The sequence below is a fragment of the Chelonoidis abingdonii genome, chromosome 4 (assembly GCF_003597395.2).
Source record: "Chelonoidis abingdonii isolate Lonesome George chromosome 4, CheloAbing_2.0, whole genome shotgun sequence".
Taxonomy (NCBI): Eukaryota; Metazoa; Chordata; order Testudines; family Testudinidae; genus Chelonoidis; species Chelonoidis abingdonii.
In genome coordinates this window covers 113,534,490-113,554,683 of record NC_133772.1, presented here as the reverse complement: position 1 = coordinate 113,554,683, position 20,194 = coordinate 113,534,490, and the positions used below count along the sequence as shown (strand labels likewise).

Below are 20,194 nucleotides of genomic sequence, written 5' to 3'. Positions count from 1 at the left end.
AGCAACTGCCATTTGGTTACCAGGGTACTAGGGATCTGTTTAGCCTGGGGCTAATATACCTGTTTCTCAGTACTTTACTGTAGCCATCTGGCCTTGCCCCATCACAAAACAGACTAAGTGTCTTGCCCAAGGTCATAGGTTTTCATTGGTGGAGCAGGAATTAAACCAGTGCTCCCACTGCTTAAGCTAGTACTCTAACTGTTGGGTCCTCCTTCCTCTCTGCTAATGACTGCTGAATCTCTAGAGCAGGGGTCGGCAACCTTTCAGACGTGGTGTGCCAAATCTTCATTAATTCACTCTAATTTAAGGTTTCGCGTGCCAGTCATACATTTTAAAGTTTTTAGAAGGTCTCTTTCTATATGTCTATAATATATAACTAAACTCTTGTATGTATGTAAAGTAAATATGGTTTTTAAAATGTTTAAAAAGCTTCATTTAAAATTAATTTAAAATGTAGAGGCCCTCGGACTGGTGGCCAGGACCCGGACAGTGTGAGTGCCACTGAAAATCAGCTTGCGTGCCGAAGGCAGCACCAGTGCCATAGGTTGCTACCCCTGCTCTAAAGGTTCCGAGATTCATCCAAAAGTTCAAATGCTTATTGCAATCCCTTCACTCCACAGGACTCATGAGAACGGTACTTCTTGAACATGATTTCCAGGACTACCACAGTGGTTTGGGCTAGTTTGAGAATATCACAAGTACAGCCTTTCCCTGGGTGTTGTGATATTTCTGATGGAAAATAGAAAACTCAGATGCGTGAGACCTTAACTAAAATGAATCACACTGAAAACCCACATTGAAACATGATCTCAGACCTCTGTCAGTTCAAGTTCAACATGAAGGCTGAGGTTGGTTCTTGTTTATCCAAACTGCTTTATCTTGACCCAATTTACAGTCAAACTCTGAGGTCCTCAAGTAAAACTGAGCTGTTTCAGTCACAAATGATTCTGATAGAAGTTTTACCTGTGAAAAATCTTTAGGATTTGGTCCTCAGACAGGACTCTTCTGTTTTCATTTGGCTAGTTCACCAGCATATTGCATGTGGAACAATATACCATATTATAGGGACCAACCCAATCTAGCTATCAGCCTTTACCCCATACTCTTTACTGGAGTTGCTGAACACAGGAGTATCGTGCCCTGGATGACAGACACGCTAGAACAGAATAGGTCTTTGTCATTTCTAAGTCTAATTCCTGTATACGATCCCAGCACCTATCCCTGGAGGATCTTTCTTTACCTTCAACAGCTGTGGCACTTTGGGCCTGAAAGTGCTTTTGTCTAATTTTCAACCCCCTGCAGCAGTGAAGCCAACTGAATTTTGTTACACTCCCTTCCCTCTCCCCAGGACTAAAGACTGACTAAAGCGAGTCAGGTTGTTCTTCCCAAGCGCATGTTTCAAATTCTGCCATCCACTGTCAGCAGTTGATGCTAGTCATTTATTTAAAGCCCAGTCCTGCCCTGGCTACATTTTGCCTTCGCTGTCCTATATCTCCTGTTCACTCCAACCCTGAGGCAGCTCCCCATTTCCTGTGCTCAGTAGGGAGGGTAGCAACATTGCCCTCCACAGTGCTTGAGCCACAGGCCAACTGACAGCTGGATTTACAGTCACCTTTGGGTGTCAGGGCATAAAAGTTAGTCATGTATCGGCAGTGTCTATTTCTGTTTGTCATGCAGGCAAAATCGTTGCGTCATGATGCCACATCCTGAGCTCAAGCAGTTCTGTCAGTATGTGAGGAGACCTCATGATACAGATAATATGGAGACATCACAACATGATTCAGCCTGCAGGGCTCTGTTGTGTGAGCAGTTTTTCAGTTCCAGTCTCTGTGCGATCCCTTCCCTTGAGCTTCACCTTGAGCTGCGAATTAAAACTCAGTCGAAACAGACAACTTCTGCAAGATTTGGGGTTGAAACCAACATGACCTGCACTGTTTCCATTTATAACCATTACTGCATTTCCAAACTTCAGGTCCCCCGAAGCTCACATTTCTGCAATTTATCCCCAGACCCATGCTCACCAAAAGATTTATGACCCTTAGAGAGCCTCTAGGAGATACAATCAACAATATTACTGAGAACTTCATGTTTCCACGGCACTACACATGCATTCCATTCATTCATTTATCCTGGCCCAAATTTGCCTGGCTCTGGATGTCATTACACACATTTCACCCAACTATAGATTTGATGCCTATAGGTAGCTCTGGATTCTGAACTCCTGCAAGCCAGGCTCATGACAGGGACTTGTGGAATCAGGAATGTCCTGTGAGTTTTATCACAGTGTTGGTCAGGGTATAACACATTGCCACAAATAAAAAGTAAGGACAAGCAGAAAGTCAGAGTTTGATCCTACCACACACTGTATAAGGAAGCAATGAATTTATGGTGTGGTGCTTCCCTGACGCAGCACCACTCAAAATGGCAGTATGCACTCAGATGTAGATGGGTCAGGAGAATTCTCAAACCCCTGTTCAGAAAACCCATTTTTGTAGTCATCTAACCTGGTAAAGTGTATGGGAGAAGCTTCAGGACTGACATTATGCATAGATGATATACATGACTGCCTAGGGTGCTGAATTTTTCGGGGCCCAGCCAAACAGGGTGACTTTGAGACACCCGTTCCTTTAAGAGCACACGTGCAGCACTAGGAACACCAGCAGAAGCCAGGGTGAGGCTGGGCACCAAACTGTGTAGTGCTGGCCTTGGAAGCTGTACCATTAAGAATAAATCGTGCACTTCTAAAGCCTAAAAATCCCAGCTGCCCTGCAGGGACAATTCTATTGATCTACAGCAGGGGTCTCAAACATGTGGCCCACGGGCTGAGTTATTTACTGCAGCCCGCCAAGCTCCCTGCCCTCCCAGAGTTATTTCCTGCAGCCAACAAGCTCCCCTCACTCCCCGCCTCCCCTCCTCCCCAGCGTGCTGCGTCCCTGCTCCTCTGCCTACCTCCGGGCACTTCCTGCTGCCAAACAGCTGTTTGGCCACGCTTAGCATTTTCCAGAAGGGAGGGGGAGGAGCAGGGAGCCGCATGCTCAGGGGAGGAGGCAGAGGAAAGTCAGGGCAGGGGCACGGACTGTGGGGAAGGGGTTGGAATGGGGGCAGGGAAGCGGTGGGAAGAGGCATGGTAGGGCAGGGCCTCATGGAAGGGGTGGAATGGGGGTGGGGCCAAGGGCAGGGCGTGCTTTTGTATCTTCGTATGAAAAGGTGTCAGTGATGCGGCCCTCAGGCCAATGTACTACTCCTTATGTGGCCCTCATGGTGATTTGAGTTTGAGATCCCTGATCTACAATGAGTTCCTGTTAAAAAAAAATCCTTCTCCTCCTGCAAAGCCCCAGGACTGTACAGTGCTTTACACACAGTATCTAATTCATCCCCACAACCTTCACTGCAGGTGATTCCTATCATTATCTCCAATAAAGATAGGAAAATTAAGGCACAGCAAGGGAAGTGACTTTCCCAAGGTTACACAGGACATCCATGACTGTGCTGGGAACTGAACCCAAGACTCCTGATCCCCAGACATGTGGTCCAATCACTAGACTGTACTACGAGGTGCAGGGCCAGGAGGGCAAAGCGGATGAAACCTCTACGATTCTGCCAACAATCCATAGCTGTGTTTCAGCAAATGCATTTCAGTCACACTCGAGTCCTAATAGCCAAATATTACTGAGAAATTGATCTCAATAAAAAGTAACATTACCAAAGAGAAGTTCCACTTAACAAAGAAAATGGGCCTACTGCCATCAATTTTTTTTTCACTCAGCCAGCTTATTCTGAGCACGGCACTGGGCACACTATAGGGGCAAAAACAATTAATGGAACCGTCTGGGATTTGAACAGTGTATAGATCAAATGTCTTTTATTTGCTAAGCTCTGTCTCATTTGGCCTAGAATGGATGTGTCTTGGCTGCCTGCACTGGCAATAATTGTGCCTCATATATCCCCAATCAGATGCCTTTAAATGATCAGACAGAACTAGCAACAATGAGAAGAAGATGCAGTGACATTCGTTGTACTTGAGAAATTACTGACTGTCTCCTACAGATTTGCCCTTGGCAAAGGTGAGTTTGGAGGCACCTTGTCACTAGTTTCAGAGTGGTAGCCATGTTAGTCTGTATCAGCACAAAGAACGAGGAGTACTTGTGGCACCTTAGAGACTAAAACATTTATTTGGGCATAAGCTTTTATGGGCTATACACTACTGTTGTCACTAGTGTTGTGATAACTGGGCCTAAAAATTTACTCTAATTGTGAGGTCACCTGCAGAACTGTGAGAAAGTTTATAAAGTGTCTCAATAACCTATGACAACAAATGTTGACTGGAAAAGGTGCAACAGGGAGGCAGGACTGAATTAGTCCAAACAAAAAGGCCTCCTGATACAATTCAAGCACTGTGTTGAGATCATGTCTGGTAAATAAGAAAAATGAGGGACCAGAAATCAATCAATCAAAATTGGTGTATCAAAAATTAGGTCTAACTAGTGGACAAAATAATGAGGGGATGAGCTATTTCCCCCTGATTCTTTTTTGGAGTCCTTAACATCAGAGAGACTTTAAAGGGGAAATTGGTGAAGGAATGGAAGCAAGCACAATGCTGGCTCCCTGGAAGATCAGAGAAGGGGAAGGAGAAGCTTCACCATCATGGCGGCCACCCCTACTGTCTCCTGGGATCCCGGACTTTCATCTAATCCTGAGAGATGTCCTGACCAGACCACACCAGAGAAAGGGATCCACATGACACTGCTATCTCCACTAGCTTCAGTTGAATCTCAACCACCACCTGGGATGAGAGACTTTGTCTCTCCCTCCTGTGTTCTTTCCCTTCACTACCATACTTCTCCTCTGTCTTATCCCTTTTCCTTTGCATTCTGTCTAATTAGAGTCTGGTTTGGCCAGCCAAGACTGTATTTTCTGCATCACTGCTGTAAGCCTGTGATCAGAAAGAGGCAGCTAAATGCACTGTCCTAAACAGTCCGACAGTGCTACATGTTTGCTAGGTGGCTAATAAGACCATGTGCTGTTCCTGTGTTTTTCCAGCAGTGAGGTTGCAAGTGAGAGTCAACATCAGTGACAGAAACTGCATTTTCTATCTTTCCCAGGTTTTTCTTCCCTCTTGTTTGTCTTGTTTTGTCTTTGAAGAAATGGGCTCGGACTTAACTACAACAGTAATAACAACAGTTCATCTCAACTATCTTTTTCTCTTTCCCCCAAAAAGAACAATTACCATCAAAGAGACAGTCAAATAAGTGGGGTTTCCTTCTAAAAACGCTCTACAGTTAAAGTGAAAGGGAACAAGGGATACTTTACACGTCAAATATTTTAAATCCTTTCCCCTCTTCTCTGTGTATCTTAAATAAAAAGTTAAACAGATGTTTAAAGGTGTGTTTGCCACGGTACAAAGCAGGCTGAGGTCTCTGTAGACCAAACCCTGAGCCTTGTTTAACAGTGCTTAATGTTGGACAGTGACTGAGTCATGTTAACACCTTTAACTCTCTGGGTCCATTTATTCCATCTAAATTAATACAGCACTACAGTACCCAATTGGGTGGCTCTACCAGTAACTCAGCCATCAATGCAGGCTGACGAAGGAGAGAGAGACAGATGGGGGTACCTTGTCTTTCAACTAAGCCTGTGCTAAAGCAAAAGGACCAGCAGGCCCCTGCCTGCACCTGGGACTGCTACCAACAAGCCACCTGGAACTCATCACACACAGCCACATTTTGTGCCCCAACAGATGAAAGACAGAACTCAGAGAGGGAGAGACACGGAACTTGGGGAAAAGAGACCTCAGAACTGAGAGGAAGGATCCCCACTCCCTAGGGTATCATCAACTCAGAAGACAATAAGATTAACTGGTCCTTTGGGCAGAGAGTGAGGGGGAATATATCTTAGATGGAAGGCTCCCTGGTAATTGGAGTAGGGATTGGCACTATCAAATGGGAATGGAGTTTCCTTTGTACTCAGGGTGGTGAGGACCATTGGATGGGAGAGACTCGGATCCCACTGAGCCATCAAAGTGAGGAGAAGAGTCCTTGGAGCTTGGGGGCACCATCGTAATAACCCAACTTTAAATCCAGGAGTAGCACAGTCTTGTCCCTACTGAGCTCCTACACACGCCCAGTTTGGTAAGCATGATTTCAAAGCACACTTGACTTACCCCGCTCACATGTTTTGCCCCAGTAGCCAGTGCCAGTGCAGTCGCAGATGAAGCGGTTCCAGCCGTCCTTGCAGAGAGCATTGTTCTTACATGGGTAACTGTCGCACTGCTTGGTGCTGAGACGGGTGCAGGAGGATTTGACCCCGGCAGCGTTCTGCACCTCTGCCAGCTGCCGGATGTTCTTGCTCCGTCCATCAATGAACAGATCCCGGATGCAGCCTACATAACCATAGTTCAGCATGGCTGTCCAGAGCTCTGTGGGGAGGATGAGGCCTGCCCGGTTCTCAGGTAGCCCACCTAGGTACATATCCCCTTCCAGGTCCAAGATTTCACTCTCCCCACTGGCAGTGAATGGGGTGCGCCTGCTGTTCACTGATATGGTACCTGGGGCAAGAAGGAAAAGGAAACATCAGCCTACAGCTCCTCTGACAGCCCAGGTCTAGGGCAGCTCCTACAGTATTTGAATGCAGGTGAAATCTCAGTTGAGGCGATGGAAGATCCCCAGTAAAACACAACACTGACAGAGAACGTTTGTCCTATGCTGCCCCTCCCCACCTCTTCCCCCTAGCCACAGGCTCTAAACTCTTCAAGGCAGGGACTCTGTGTTCATCTGTGCCTCTACAGCACAGAGCATCATGTAGTCCCAATCCTGATTAAGGACTTTAGGTGCTACAATAATACACATATTCAATACCATGGTCTTAATTCTCCTCCTGTCTTGCAGGAAGAGAGGATCTTTCTTTTTTAAAAAAGGAACAAAAACCCAGGAATTCAATGGAATTCACTCTGCACGACAGGAAATCACATAACGTGCAGCTGGAATTAGAAGGCTCTGGGACTATATAGGATTGAAATAAATACTACTACTACTAATACATAGCCCTTCTATAAAGTTATTCATTAGCAGACCTCAACATATTTTACAAAGAAGGTACCATTGTTCCCATTTCACAGATGGGAAAATGGAGACACAGAGAGGTAAAGGTGAACTCCAAAAAGCAGAGTTCTTATTATTTGTATTATAGTTGCTTCTAGGCTTCAAGCAAGATGACAGTCCCATTGTGCAAGGCACTGTACATACATATTTTAAGAGGCAGTGCCTGCCATGAAGAGTTTACAATCAAGCAGACAACGGGTGGAAGGGGAAAAGAGAAAACTGTAGAGACCAAAACAAGGTCATCCAATGGGTCTGTGGCAGAGATAAAAGCAGAACCCAGGTCTCTGACAGGCCAGTTCAGTGCAATCTACTAGATCACACCGCTCCTCATTCAGGACTTCAGTTGTTTTTGAGATAGGGATACCAGTCCTCTTTGAACTAAGAATCAGTAACTTTTTTCATCTACCTCTAAATCACCATGTGTCATTAAGATACTCTATGTCCCCAGAAGGGACTGTCTGTGCTTTAGGATTAATTTCAGATCACTGCATTCTTTATCCTACATCCCTAGGATGGGGAAGGAAGTTTGGTTAATAGAGTTTGCTGTGAGAAAATGCAGTCACGTATGTATGTCTTTCCCCCCCTTAAGCTGTAATACGCATCTTCTTGAACAGAGAGCAGAATGCAAACAGGGCATTTCACATGTGTGATGTTCTGTATAACTTAGGGATAATGTCAGAGGCAGCAGAGTGTTTGAGGCAATAGAGGTGTTACAAATTAAAGGCTCAGAGAGAACTAGGGTTGTTTGATGAACTACGTTGTGTAAATAAATTGCAGCACCACAGACATTTTCCCCTTTATATGGAAAGAGCAGAGATGTGACACAATATGGCTATATATGCAAAGGCAGCACATCACAGAGCTGCAAGGTCACAGTCCCTCTCCATCTGGCTCTGCTGCCACTGCACTTGGAAGGTTGTGTTCATGTTGTGGACAATATATTGTATTACCAAAAAGATGGAGAGAGTCAAGAGAAGGGTAACAGAAATTATCAAGGGGCTGGAGAGTCTGACTTACGGAGAAAGGTTAAAAAATCAGATGAAACCTCTCTAGACTGGCCAATCGGCCACAGAGGGGGAGACATAACAGAGTTTGCAAATACTGAAAAGGTGAAAACACCAAGGAAGGAGAGGAAATACCAAGGTTAAAGGTGTAAAGCAAGGAAGAAGAGGATGAAATTTGAAAGGACGTATGTATCTAGGCTGAGTAATAGGCTAAGCTTCTTGACTGTGAGCTGCATTAGGCTCTAGAACATGAAAGTGACAGAAGACATCTTACATGGAACTTTTAAGACCAGACTGGAAAAACCACTGGAGGGACCAATCCAGCACTGGCCCTAGGAAGAAGGGACTAGATGAGCTAGTAGATCTTTTCCATCTCTAACATCTACAATTCTGGAAAGACAGAACAAACCTCTGCCTCAGAAATCAGAAGGCTCTTCTGCCTCATTTCTAACCCCTCAAGGGCCTCAGCTGGGGGGCCTGGGTAAGTGAGTGGGAGGGCCCAAACAGGCAGCAACCAGTGAAGGCAAAGCCAGTATTGGAAACCGTACTTTGATGCAACCAGACATCCGGTCTGTCAGTAAGGCTTTCAGAGTCAGCAGGGATGGGATAACATGTGCTCTGTAGCTCAGAATCGGCCAAAAATGTTCTCTTGTAATGATGTGCAGCATTTCCCAGCTAGAAATGGTGACAGATTTCACGGACATTACTGGTAGGACGCTGCCCTGGGGATAGAAAGGCTACAAGATATGGGAGTGGATGCTGGAAGTCCAAGTCCAAGCAGTCAGCTCTTGTCAGCATACAGTGAAAATATAGCTTTGGTTGTATTGGCAGCCAGCACCGACTGAAGCACATGCAGAGTCAAAGGGGACTGGAGATGCCAGAGGTTATGTAAGCAGGATAACTGCCCTGCTTCCCAGCAGCCTCTTTCCTACTCTAATATCTAGTGGTAGTGAGAACTTGGACCTTTACAGGTGATTCTGCTTAGCTCAGCAGAGCTCAAAGCTTTTAACTCCTTGGGAGAACTGGAAGAAAGGAAAGAATCTAATGAGGACAGGGTACCTTACGAATGATACACAGAATGTCCAGTTCACTGGCTCAACTCTAGCCCAGATCAAAACCCAGTTTTCAGTTATTAAAGTCTAACAGTTATTGGATGACCTATGTGAAACCAGTCTGTTATTTCTCAGTCCAGTTTCTAACAGAAGGATGTCCACATCACAAAAAACACAGGACCTAGTTGGAATTCTTGTTGGCAATCAGCAGAAAAGTCAGGGACTGAACAAACCATGGAGACTGAATTCCCTTCTTATCCGTAGCAGAGGCCCCTGAGGGCCTGAATGGGTCAACGCACACATGGGTGACATGGGGGAACTCTCAGTGCTGGTGCTCATATTACCTTTTCAGAAAGGACATTAGAGGGTAGGGTACTCAATCCAACACTTTTCACTAGCACAAAATTCAGTTAAAAAAAGAAAAGAACAAATCTGTTCACTGTTGTTCAACAAAGCATATTTAATTTGAAGTCTGTTATCTATGATCAGGTTTCAGGCAATCAATAAACCTTTCTGCCGAGCAACAAACATGTCAATCCTGCAGTCTGCCTCCTTGGGGAGCTCAGGTGACTTCTCCTAGGGGTAATGTCAATCTCAGCTATCATAATGCACCAAAATGTGCCCCTCTCAGGTTGGGTTTTAACAAGCTGTTTCAGCCAGGACTTTGCTTTTTCATCTTTTTCTTCTTATTCTGGAATTCTTTGTCCAAAGACCAGGTATGCTCCATGTGAGCAAGCAAAACTGTAGGCAGTAATGAATGCTACTAATTGAGTTTATCCTTTCAAGTTAATTAGATTCTAGCAAATCTACAGAAATCATTTATTTATTTACATCTTCATTTGTAAAATGCTCCTGTCGAGGTCGCTACGTGCTAATGGAATCAAATTACATACATTACAGCCTAGATGGGCTCAATGTCAAACGCAGAGAAACTCCTTTAAACTATCACAGAAACGACCAGCTCTTCAGACAAAGGCCTGCATAAAGAGAGAGGCTGTGCAGTGGTCCCTAAAAGTCAGCTCTTTAGAAAAATCAGGGGAAGCATATTCGCTCTGCTGAAAACACTCTGTTGCAAGCCCCAAGAAGCACAAATCTAGGACATTTATATTATGGAGATCACAGGTCAAATCCTAGACCTAACTGCAAATGTAGGCAAAATTTCCTTTACAGCAACATATGGCCAGATATTCAGCTCCTGATGATCTAGGAGAAGTTCAAGTCCAACTGTTCACATACTGACAAGGATCAAATTGTAGATATGATTATTTCACTTCCTAATTTATTCTGGAGCACAACCATGAGTATGTGTTAGCTTGCTCTACAACATCATAAACAAAGAAAATACCTTTGGAGCCTAGATAATATGGTGACAGGCATAATATTAAAAATATATATTCTGTTAGTTGAAATTCTAAAAGTGAGAAGCAGCAAAGAGGACTCAACCAGATATAGAAAGACTAAGAGAAGGACTTTCACTCTAAGAAACACTTTGGAAAGGGAAAGCCTAGCTAGGAATAAAGGAAGAATCCTTATTCAAACAGTGATCTGCAACAGCATCAAAGGAAATAAGAGAACAGGGCAGAGATTGGCAACTCCTCTCTCTCCCTTGTCCCAACAAATTTTCCACTAGTTTGGAAGTTTCTCCCTGTTAATTGTGTTATTTAGTCTCCCCAGGTCCTACATAGACCCAGGATAGGGTGATAATATTGGGTCAGATCGTGAAGTTCTTACTCAGTTTCTACTCAGCACTTATTCCCAGTGAAGTAAATGGGAGTTAGTTGGAATAAAAAACAAGTAATAAAATTCATTATGCACTTGACCTCAAGGCTTGGCCCACCAAAAGTGACCACTGTGATGATGTAGGTGATTACTGAACTAGGTGCAGATTAAATAGAGTAAGATGCTGAAGGGCTGCTTATAAAGGCTTCTTCTGTGGGGCTATTCTAAAGCTCACGTTGAACACTTCATACACTGCTGGCCCTCTGAAATGCCTCCTATTCTGCTAGGTGATTTCTTTAAGTAACACTGAGTTCTTGCAAGAAAGCTACTCCCTTCTAGGAGCAAGAATTTTAAAGGACCAGGATTTTATGCTCCCCCACCAGAGGAGAGATGAACCTATTTAATATTTTATCCTCCTACCTGATCTGCCATCTCGCTGGATATCCACATGATACCACTCTCCATCATTGGCTTTCTTCTGGGTGGCTTTCACCTTGATGGTGCCGGAGCCCATATCAAGCAGCAAGTAGAGGTTCCCATCTAGCAGCTCAACTGCAAAGAAGTCTACCTTGGTGTTCTTTTGGCTCCTGGCATCTTTCCTCTCCTGGGGCTTGCCATGGGTGAAGAGGATGAGGCCATTGGGCTCAGTGGTGCGGAAGTCGAAGGAGATGGAGCCCATCCGCTTGGTATTCCACTTAGGCAGGCTGATATAGGCCTCTGGCGTCTCAAAGCTGATGGGATCCAGCGTGGCCACATTCTCACATGTGAATTTCACCTCCCCGTAGATCTTCATCTTGGTGTCACTGATCCTCGCCAAGCGAGACAGCTCCAGACGGATGTCATTATTCTTATAAACAACCTGTCCGAGACAAAGATATACACCATGCATCAATTCTGCAACCAATACAAATGCCTCCCAATTCCTACCAGGCATGGGAGAGAAGAACTCAAAAATGTTTTTGGGAGTGTGGATGAGACCTTGGGAGAATCTCACATGGTGACAGAGAGGGAGGACAGAGCTAGGATGGTGCCTTGAAACAACAATTGGTGCGCTATAAATATCAAGGATCAGAACAGCAGAAGAGAACATTTACTGGAGGTCAGGGAGCACCATGACCCCACCACAGATATGCTGCCATTGAGGATCTAGTAGATAATATACAGTCTGTGGCTGGAACCATGATGCTTCATTTATATAGACCTCTCTATAAAACACACGACAGAGTGTACCCTTAGTATTCACATACACAAGCTCTGTATGAAAATCTGTACCACGACTGCTGTTTCTTTAGTAAGATCAGTTAAACATTGGAGTTGGAGTGCTAAAATTTCAGTTACAGTCGCTAGGAAATATTGGTGAGTGTATCGTGGATCCTAAACAGCCATAAGCTCCCCTCACAAAAGCAAACAAACAAAACTAGCCCTAACTTTTCTCTCACCAAGAAATCTTAAAACACCGTCCGTCATAAAACCTTACAATAGTTTTGTTTTGCTATCCCAGAGGCTGACATCCAGCTGGGGGGGAGCTCAAGTAAACTAGAGACCCCTATTTCCAGAACCAAACAGACATAACAGAGGAAACAGAGGAAAGCCACATTGGCTTATGATATCAGGGAGATCAATCTGCAGCAAATGTAAAAGGATAACAGTAGGAGGGACGGGTTGATAAAATTCTAAAGTAGATAAACCAGGAATAATTAAAAAAAGAAGGAGAAATCTGTACCCACTTAGAACTTCACAGCTTTCACTAGGCTTCACACAGTACCCTCTCGGAGCTTCATAATGGCATTCAAGATACAGCTCAGATCCTCCTGCTCCAAGAGAACAAACCCCTACCTCTTGAGCTAAAAGAGACACTTGATGGAAAATAGTTTTTAAGTACCTATGACACAGTCAGGTAGTTCTGATTCCATCCAGTAGAGGGCAGTAGTGACACATACATGTTGGTCACTTCCTTACACTTTTCCTAATTATAGCACTCTGCACCTTCAAAGTTCTTTACAAATATTGATGAATTAATATCCAAAAGGGGAATAGAATTTATTTGTTAAAAGTTTACAGATAAAATATATCCTTAGATGATGCCATCTCTAAACCTTGAATTTGATGATTGTGTTACAACTTCTGTGCTCTCTTGTCATTTCTGTAGACTGGCTGTGTGTCATTGGGACATAGGACAGTGGAGACCAAAACCTTATTTCTAATGTCAACTCTCTATAAACCTGCTAAAAACACATTTTATGCACCAACTTTATGACACAAAAGTGACACTTGCTTCCACTTCAAAAGGCAAATACAACTATTTATGACCATTTTTATTTCTTTGTGAGATACATGGAAGGACTTGAGGTTAGACAAGATGACCCTTGTGGTTTCTTCTAACTCTATGATTCCATGACTGAAAGGGCTGTTTTGTTTGGTTAGCTTTTGTTTAAATGGGGAACGACTCAGATTTTCTTTCACCTTAGAAATTCATGCACTGTTTTTCCTCCAAAGAAGTGAGCTGTATCCCACGAAAGCTTATGCTGAAATAAATTTGTTAGTCTCTAAGGTGCCACAAGTACTCCTGCTTTTCCTCAAAGATTCTACAGACAACTAGAGAACTAGTAGAGGTAGAACATCAAGTGAAAGGAGAGTGAAACTCAAACTATGTGAGGGGGCAAGGATTTTTAGTCAAATTGTTTGAAAAGGGATGTGTGTGTGTCTGTGTGTGCGCGCGCGTGTGTGTGTGTGTGTGTAAAATTAACTCCAGGCAAACACTTATGAGAAAAACTCTTTTGTGGAAGATTCACAACACTTTTGACCTCCAAAGAGTACTTCAGCAAAATGAAACAACTTTCCTGATATTTCTAATGTAAAAAACAAACATAGGAACAGGGTTTAAAAACAAAACAAACTCCCAGACCCCTTTCTACATTATAAAGTACCACGCAAAAAAGACCATATTCTCAGTCCTGCTCAATCCTGTTTTTGCCAGTCTGGCAGCCCAGACTGGATGGAATCATGGTTTAACTCACCAGTTTAGGATTTGGCTTCCACCGTGGATTCCCAAAGTGGTGTGAAGCTCACAGAGCTGGCTTTAAGTCAACCACTCTTGGCCCCATCCTGGCAAGTGGTGAGATCTGTAGATAAGAGAGGGCATGGCCAGATTGCCCTGCTCTTTGGTGTTCCTGGGCTGGCAGAATACCCTGGGAGGCTGCTATCAGTCACATAACAGAGCAACCCTGAGGCTGCTCTAAATTGCACTAAAGGGAAAACTGGCCTAAGTCTCTTCCAGGGCTGAGGGACAGAAAGATGCCTTGATCCCACTTTTGTTCCAACTCCTTGGACTGTGTTAAGTGTTGCTTCGCCAGATCAGAGGATCTGGGCCAGTGACCTAGTATTTTTCCTGTGTAAATAATCTGTAAGAAACAAAATACTGTCACATCAGAATGTGTCAGGATGCTGAGTCCAGAAAACACAGAAATCCTCCCAATTTGAGAATGAGACTCCTATCTCCAGGTTGCCCTTATGAGATCTCAATCCTCACGCATCTCACCAAATTTTCTGGTGTCTCTGAACATGTGGCCATAAATAACTAGCTTCACCTGTCCTCTTCTCATTTAATCATAGTAATGATGTCCCATTCTCTAGTGCCTTCCACCTCTTGGACCCATAAAGTGAGCATCATTATCAGCTTTAGAGACAGAGAATCTGAGTAAGAGAGAGGGTAACTTGCCCAAGGTCACAGAACACAGATCTCCTGACAATGATACTTTAGCCATAAACATAATTTGCCTGATTAAGAGGAATTATGGAAAAGATCAAAAGAAATGGGACTCAATTACATTATTCAACAGGGCAACACAACAAGAAAAGCATAAAGTTTTGTTACAAGAACAAAAAGGCTGCTGTAGAGCCGAGATACTGGTTTTGCTAGTTCACACAGCTCTGATTCCATGAGGACATGGGAACTATGCCCAGTCCCAACAAATGTCATCTCTGCTTATCCCTTTGGTACTTAATGAAGCAGCACTATAGGGCCCTGGGACCACAAGTCATTCAAATACAATGAAGGGACACTGATAGTCATTTATACAAATCAGAAGCTAGGAATTGTAAAAAATTGATAAGGGAAGCTAAAGGCCACAAGGCAAAAACTATGATCAGTAGAATTAAGAACAATAAGAAGGAGACTTTAGTATATTAAGAACCAAGGAATCCTAACAATGGTATTGTTCCATTACTAGATGGAAATAGTAGAACTGTTAATAAAGCTGAAAAGGCAGAAGTGTTCAATAAATATTTCTGTTCTGTATGTAGGGGAAAACAGATGATATATTCATATCTTATGATGATGCTGATGACTGATGATGAAGATTAAATATTTTCCATTCTAACAATAACTAAGGAATATGTTAAAGAACAGCTACAAAAGCTAGACATTTTTAAAATCAGTACGTCTAGATAACTTACATCCAAGAATTTTAAAATAGTTAGCCTAGGAGTTCTCTGGACCATTAATGCTGATTTTCAGTAAGTTTTGAAACACTGGAGAAGTTCCAGAGGACAGACAGAATGCTGATGTGCCAATATTTAAAAAGTGTAAACAGGACAACTTGGGTAATGATGGGCTTGTCAGCTTGACATCAATCCCAAGCAAAATAATGAAACAGTTGATACATGACTTGATTAATAAAGAATTAAAGGGGGTAATATAATTAATGCCAATCAACATGGGTTTATGGAAAATACATCTTGTCAAACTAACTTGATATCTTTTTTGATAAGATTATGAGTTTGGTTGATAAAAATAATAATGATGATGTAATAGACTTCTGTAAGGAGTTTGATTTGGCACCACACATTTTAATGAAGAAACTAGAATGATAAAAAATCAATATGGCATACATACACTGAATGGATTAAAAACTGTCTGATTGATAGGACGCAAAATTTAATTGTAAATGGGGAAATGTCATTGAGTGGGTGTGTTTCTAATGGGGTCTGACAGGGATTAGTTCTTGGACTTACACTATTTAACGTTTTAATCAATGACCGAGAAAAAAACAAAATTGTCACTGATAAAGTTTGCAGATGAAACAAATATTAAAGGAGAAGTAAATAAGGAAGAGGCCAGGGCAATACGGATTGTTTGGTAAGCCAGGCACAAGCAAACAATATGCATTGTACTATGGCCAAATGCAAAGTTATACATCTAAGAACAAAGAACATAGTCTACGCTTACAGGGTGGGGACTCTATCCTGGGAAGCAGTGACTCTGAAAAGACTTATGGGTTATGGTGGATAATTAGCTCAATGTGAGGTTCCAATGCAACATTGTCACAAAAAGAGCTAATATGATCCTTGGATATATTAACAGGGGACTATCAAGTAGGAGTATGGAGGTTACATTATCTCTGTGTTTAGTATTGGTGCAACTGCTACAGAAATACTGTGTCCAATTCTGGCTTTCACAATTCAAGAGGATGTTGATAAATTGGAGAGGGTTCAAAGAATAGCCATCAGAATAATTAAAGGATTAGAAAACATGTTTTACAATGATCGACTCCAGAAGCCCAAACTATTTAGCTTAACAAAGGCCAGGTTAAAGGGTGATTTGATCACGGTTTATTAGTGCCTACATGGGGAACAGACATTTGATAATAGAGGGTGTCATAAGTAGATAGCTAAGGGTTAATTTTCTTTTACCTGTAAAGGGTGAACAAAGGGGGAACCAAACACCTGACCAGAGGACCAATCAGAGACCTGGATTTTTTTTAGTCTGGGAGGGAACTGGAAACTCGGGGTCTTTTTGTTTTCCTCGGCTGTGAGTAAACAAGCTTTTCTTCTAACTCCATCTTCTTTCAAATATTCTACTAAACCTCTATGAGTACAAAAGGAAACAAAGTAATCGGCTGTGATGTGCTTTGATTTGTATTTACATGGGTGTTGATTTTGCTGGACTGATTTGAATTGGCTATTTTTTAAATCAGCCTGGTTATTCATATTTTCTTATAAGCAAGAGCCTGTACTGATCTCTTAATGCAGTATTATTGTTCTGTATTTTCTTTCTTTTTATATAAAGTTTCTTTTTTAAAACTTGTGGGAGTTTCTTTTCCTAGTGAGGTAAAGGGGAGAGGAATTTCTGTGCCCGGAGCTCTGTTATATCTGTGACAGGCTAGGGGGGGGAGGGAAAAGCCCAAGCTCTGTGTCTTACTTTCCTATTGTCCCAGGGCGGGAAAAGGCTACGGGACAAAGGGAGGGGTGAATCTCTTGTGTGAGCTGACTAGGTTTGAATGCATAGCCTCGGGGAAGCTAGATTGCCTCTCTGGTTGTATTCAAAGGGAATAGGACAGCATCGCACCGGCTAACCCAGGAAAGGGGGGGAAGCTGGGGGATGAGATAGAGGAGACCCAGGGGCTCTGGGTCTTGGAGGGGTCCCCCAAGGAAAGGTTTGGGGAACCCGAGGGGGCCGAAACCCTGGAAAACTTCGGCTGGTGGCAGCGATATAAGATCCAAGCTGGGTATAAGCTTGGGGGAGGTTCACAGTAAGCACCCAGATTTTGTACACACAGGTCCAGATCTGGGACAGACGTTTACCACAGTGGGCTCTTCAGTGTAGCAGACAAATGTGTAAAAAGATCCAATGGCTGGAAGCTGAAGCTAGACAAATTCAAATTAGCGGTGAGTTTCACATTTGAACTCTATATGGTAATTAACCATTTGTACAACATACCAAAGGCTAGATTCTCCATCATTGGCAATTTTAAAATCATGATTAGATGTTTTTCTAAAAGACATGCTTTAGTTCAAAAACAAATTAACTCAAGTCAGTCCTCTCGCCTTAGCTTTGTGTGATCCAAGAGGTCAGACTAAATGATCACATTGGCCCTTTCTGGCCTAAAAATCTTGGCATTCTCCTGAAATAGCAGTGATGCCACAAACCAATGCACCTTTCCAGTTACGGAGATGACTTAAAGAACTGGGAGCATTTGCCAGAGAAAACCTTCTGCAGTCTCAACATGCCCAAGAGACCTCCTATAACTGCAGAGCTTGGTTGAGAGAGTTTAAACCAGGTGATAGGGTACTTTTACTACTACCCAGCTCAGAGTCTGAACCGTTAGCCCCTTGACAAGGGCCCTTCAAGGTGATTAGAAAGGCGACCCCCATCAATTATAAAATCTGGCAACCAGAAAAAAAGAAAACACCCACATTTATCATATCAACTTCTAAAGGCCTGGAAGGCTAGGGAGGGGCTTTTCATTGACTCCTGCCTCCTCCCCCACCCAACCCCACCACCACCAGAACTAGAACCCCATGCCCTGATGGAAATAATCTGCATGCCTGTAAAGATGGGGGAAGCCTTACACTGGGAACAGAGGACAAAAGTCCAGCAACTAGTGAACTTGTTCCCCACCATCTTCTTGTCCACTCCAGGAAAGACTCAGTATGATGAGAAATCAAGTGGAACAGTACCAGGACAAAAAGTGAGGGGAAACACTCAGCCCCTCTCTGGGAAAATGAGGGACATAGGCCATCAGGAGCTTCAAGCAATGCTAGACCTCAGAGTGATGGAGATATATTGTAGTGAGTGGATGGAGCTCCATTGTCCTGGTCCCTAATCTGGACAGGATGATACACTTCTGTATAGATTTCTGCACAGTGAACATGATATCTAAATTTGATGCCTATCCCATATGGAGGGTAGATGAGTTATAGGACCAGTTGGAACAGCTTAGTGTATGTCCACCACTGATCTTACCAAAGGGTATTGGCAGATCTACCTCACACCTGACTCCAAGGAAAAGACAACTTTTTCCATTCCCTTCGGCTTGTACCTCTTCCATACCATGCTATTCTGACTCTACAATGCAGCTGTGACCTTCCTGAGGTTGACAGATAAAATTATTACAATCCCATGGACTATATACTGCCACCTATTTGGATGACATCGTCATCTACAGCCAGAATTAGGGGGACCATGACCACCTGAAACAAATAGCCGCAGTACTTCAACCTCTCACAGATGTAAGGGTAAGAGCCAATCCAGCAACATGCAAGATTGGTTATTGTGAGGCTATGTACTTAAGGTACATATTATGAGGTGGCCTGTTGTGACTCATTTGTGCATACAAAATAACAGGTTCTGGTATGCCAGCCAGGAAGGATAAGCCATTAAGCAGTGCGTACCACTACTCTCTATCCCTTTTAGAATTAGAGAATCTGAGACTACATGAAAGAGACTAAGGAATGGGAGTTAGAAGCCTCACTCCCTTCAGGCACAGTTGGACTATTTGACTCTATTTTGTACCACAGAGACCTTGCTCAGGCAGATGGATATGCCTAAGGAATTTTCAGCATCCAGACAGTAGAAGGCGCCCATCAGTAGCCTTAGAACTGAGATACCTGGTCAGTAAGATAAAGTTAGTATATAACCTTGGTGGGTTTGAGCTAACTTAATAGGGGACTGCGAAAAGAAGAAACTGGAAAGCAACAATGGGGGAAAGATGTTAATTACAAAGACCATGTCTCCAAAGAAAAGTCAAGCTTGTTTTGCCAGCTGGGAGCTTGGAGATCAAAAAGACTGAACAGTTTTTACAGTGTATTCTCCCTGACGCATGGGGGAGAAATGGTTCGTGTGTTATGGGAATAGACTATGCCAGCCAGATATTAGGAGTCTCATGGTGGGAGTCTGAAGGAAGCTCAGACATCTCAGGATTCCCATTGTGAAAAATGGTTAGGTACCTGGTAAGCTAGACATGTGTGTAGCCTTCTTCATTGTTTTCAGACCTGTTTTCTCTGACATGTTTTTTGTTCTAAGCAACTATACTTTGCTTTATGGAGGCTGTCTGATTACTGTGTTAACCACTATCATTGCTCTTGGAGGAAACAAAACTGCAGGGTCTGTACCTAAGTCAGACCTGCTGAATAATTATGGTTTGTGTCAGAGGACTGCAGCCTAGAGTCCGGTCTAATAGAGAGAGAGAACCATGTGTTTCTACCCGGAGCCAGATGACAGCCAGAGGCCTGATACTTGGCAGGGGCTGCACTCAACAAGACCAGGAAGGGTCAGATGCAGTTTTTTTCTCTTTTTCCTAATCTCTTTTTTCTGGACGCCATGTGTTGGGACAAACTGGCGGATGGGCATCTCCCTCATTCCTCCACATCTCCTCACATTATGCCCCAGCTTCTATTTTTTTCTGTCCATTGTCCCTTCTCCCTTCTCTGCCCTTCTCATCCTGGCACATGTGTGCTTGCGGCTAAGCTGCACATTGTAAGAGCAAAGACAAGGGCTGAAGAGCTGGTTCTTGAACCTGCTGCTCTAACACATGAGCTGCTC

General features: G+C 43.3%; 1 protein-coding gene across 16 annotated transcripts in view; it reads right to left on the bottom strand.

Moving 5' to 3' along the window:
* Positions 1 to 20,194, bottom strand: part of NRXN3 (neurexin 3) — a 1,449,735-nt gene that overhangs the window by 982,525 nt on the left and 447,016 nt on the right. For all 16 annotated transcript variants that reach the window (XR_012655819.1, XR_012655820.1, XM_075065588.1 and 13 more), the window contains 2 exons: positions 11,293 to 11,731; positions 6,161 to 6,544 (listed from right to left, as the gene is read on the bottom strand). Coding sequence is in view for 14 of the 16 variants with exons in the window: in XM_075065588.1 (XP_074921689.1) it covers positions 6,161 to 6,544; positions 11,293 to 11,731 (823 nt within the window). In the remaining 2 variants the exon portion in view is untranslated. The remainder of the gene's footprint in view (positions 1 to 6,160; positions 6,545 to 11,292; positions 11,732 to 20,194) is intronic.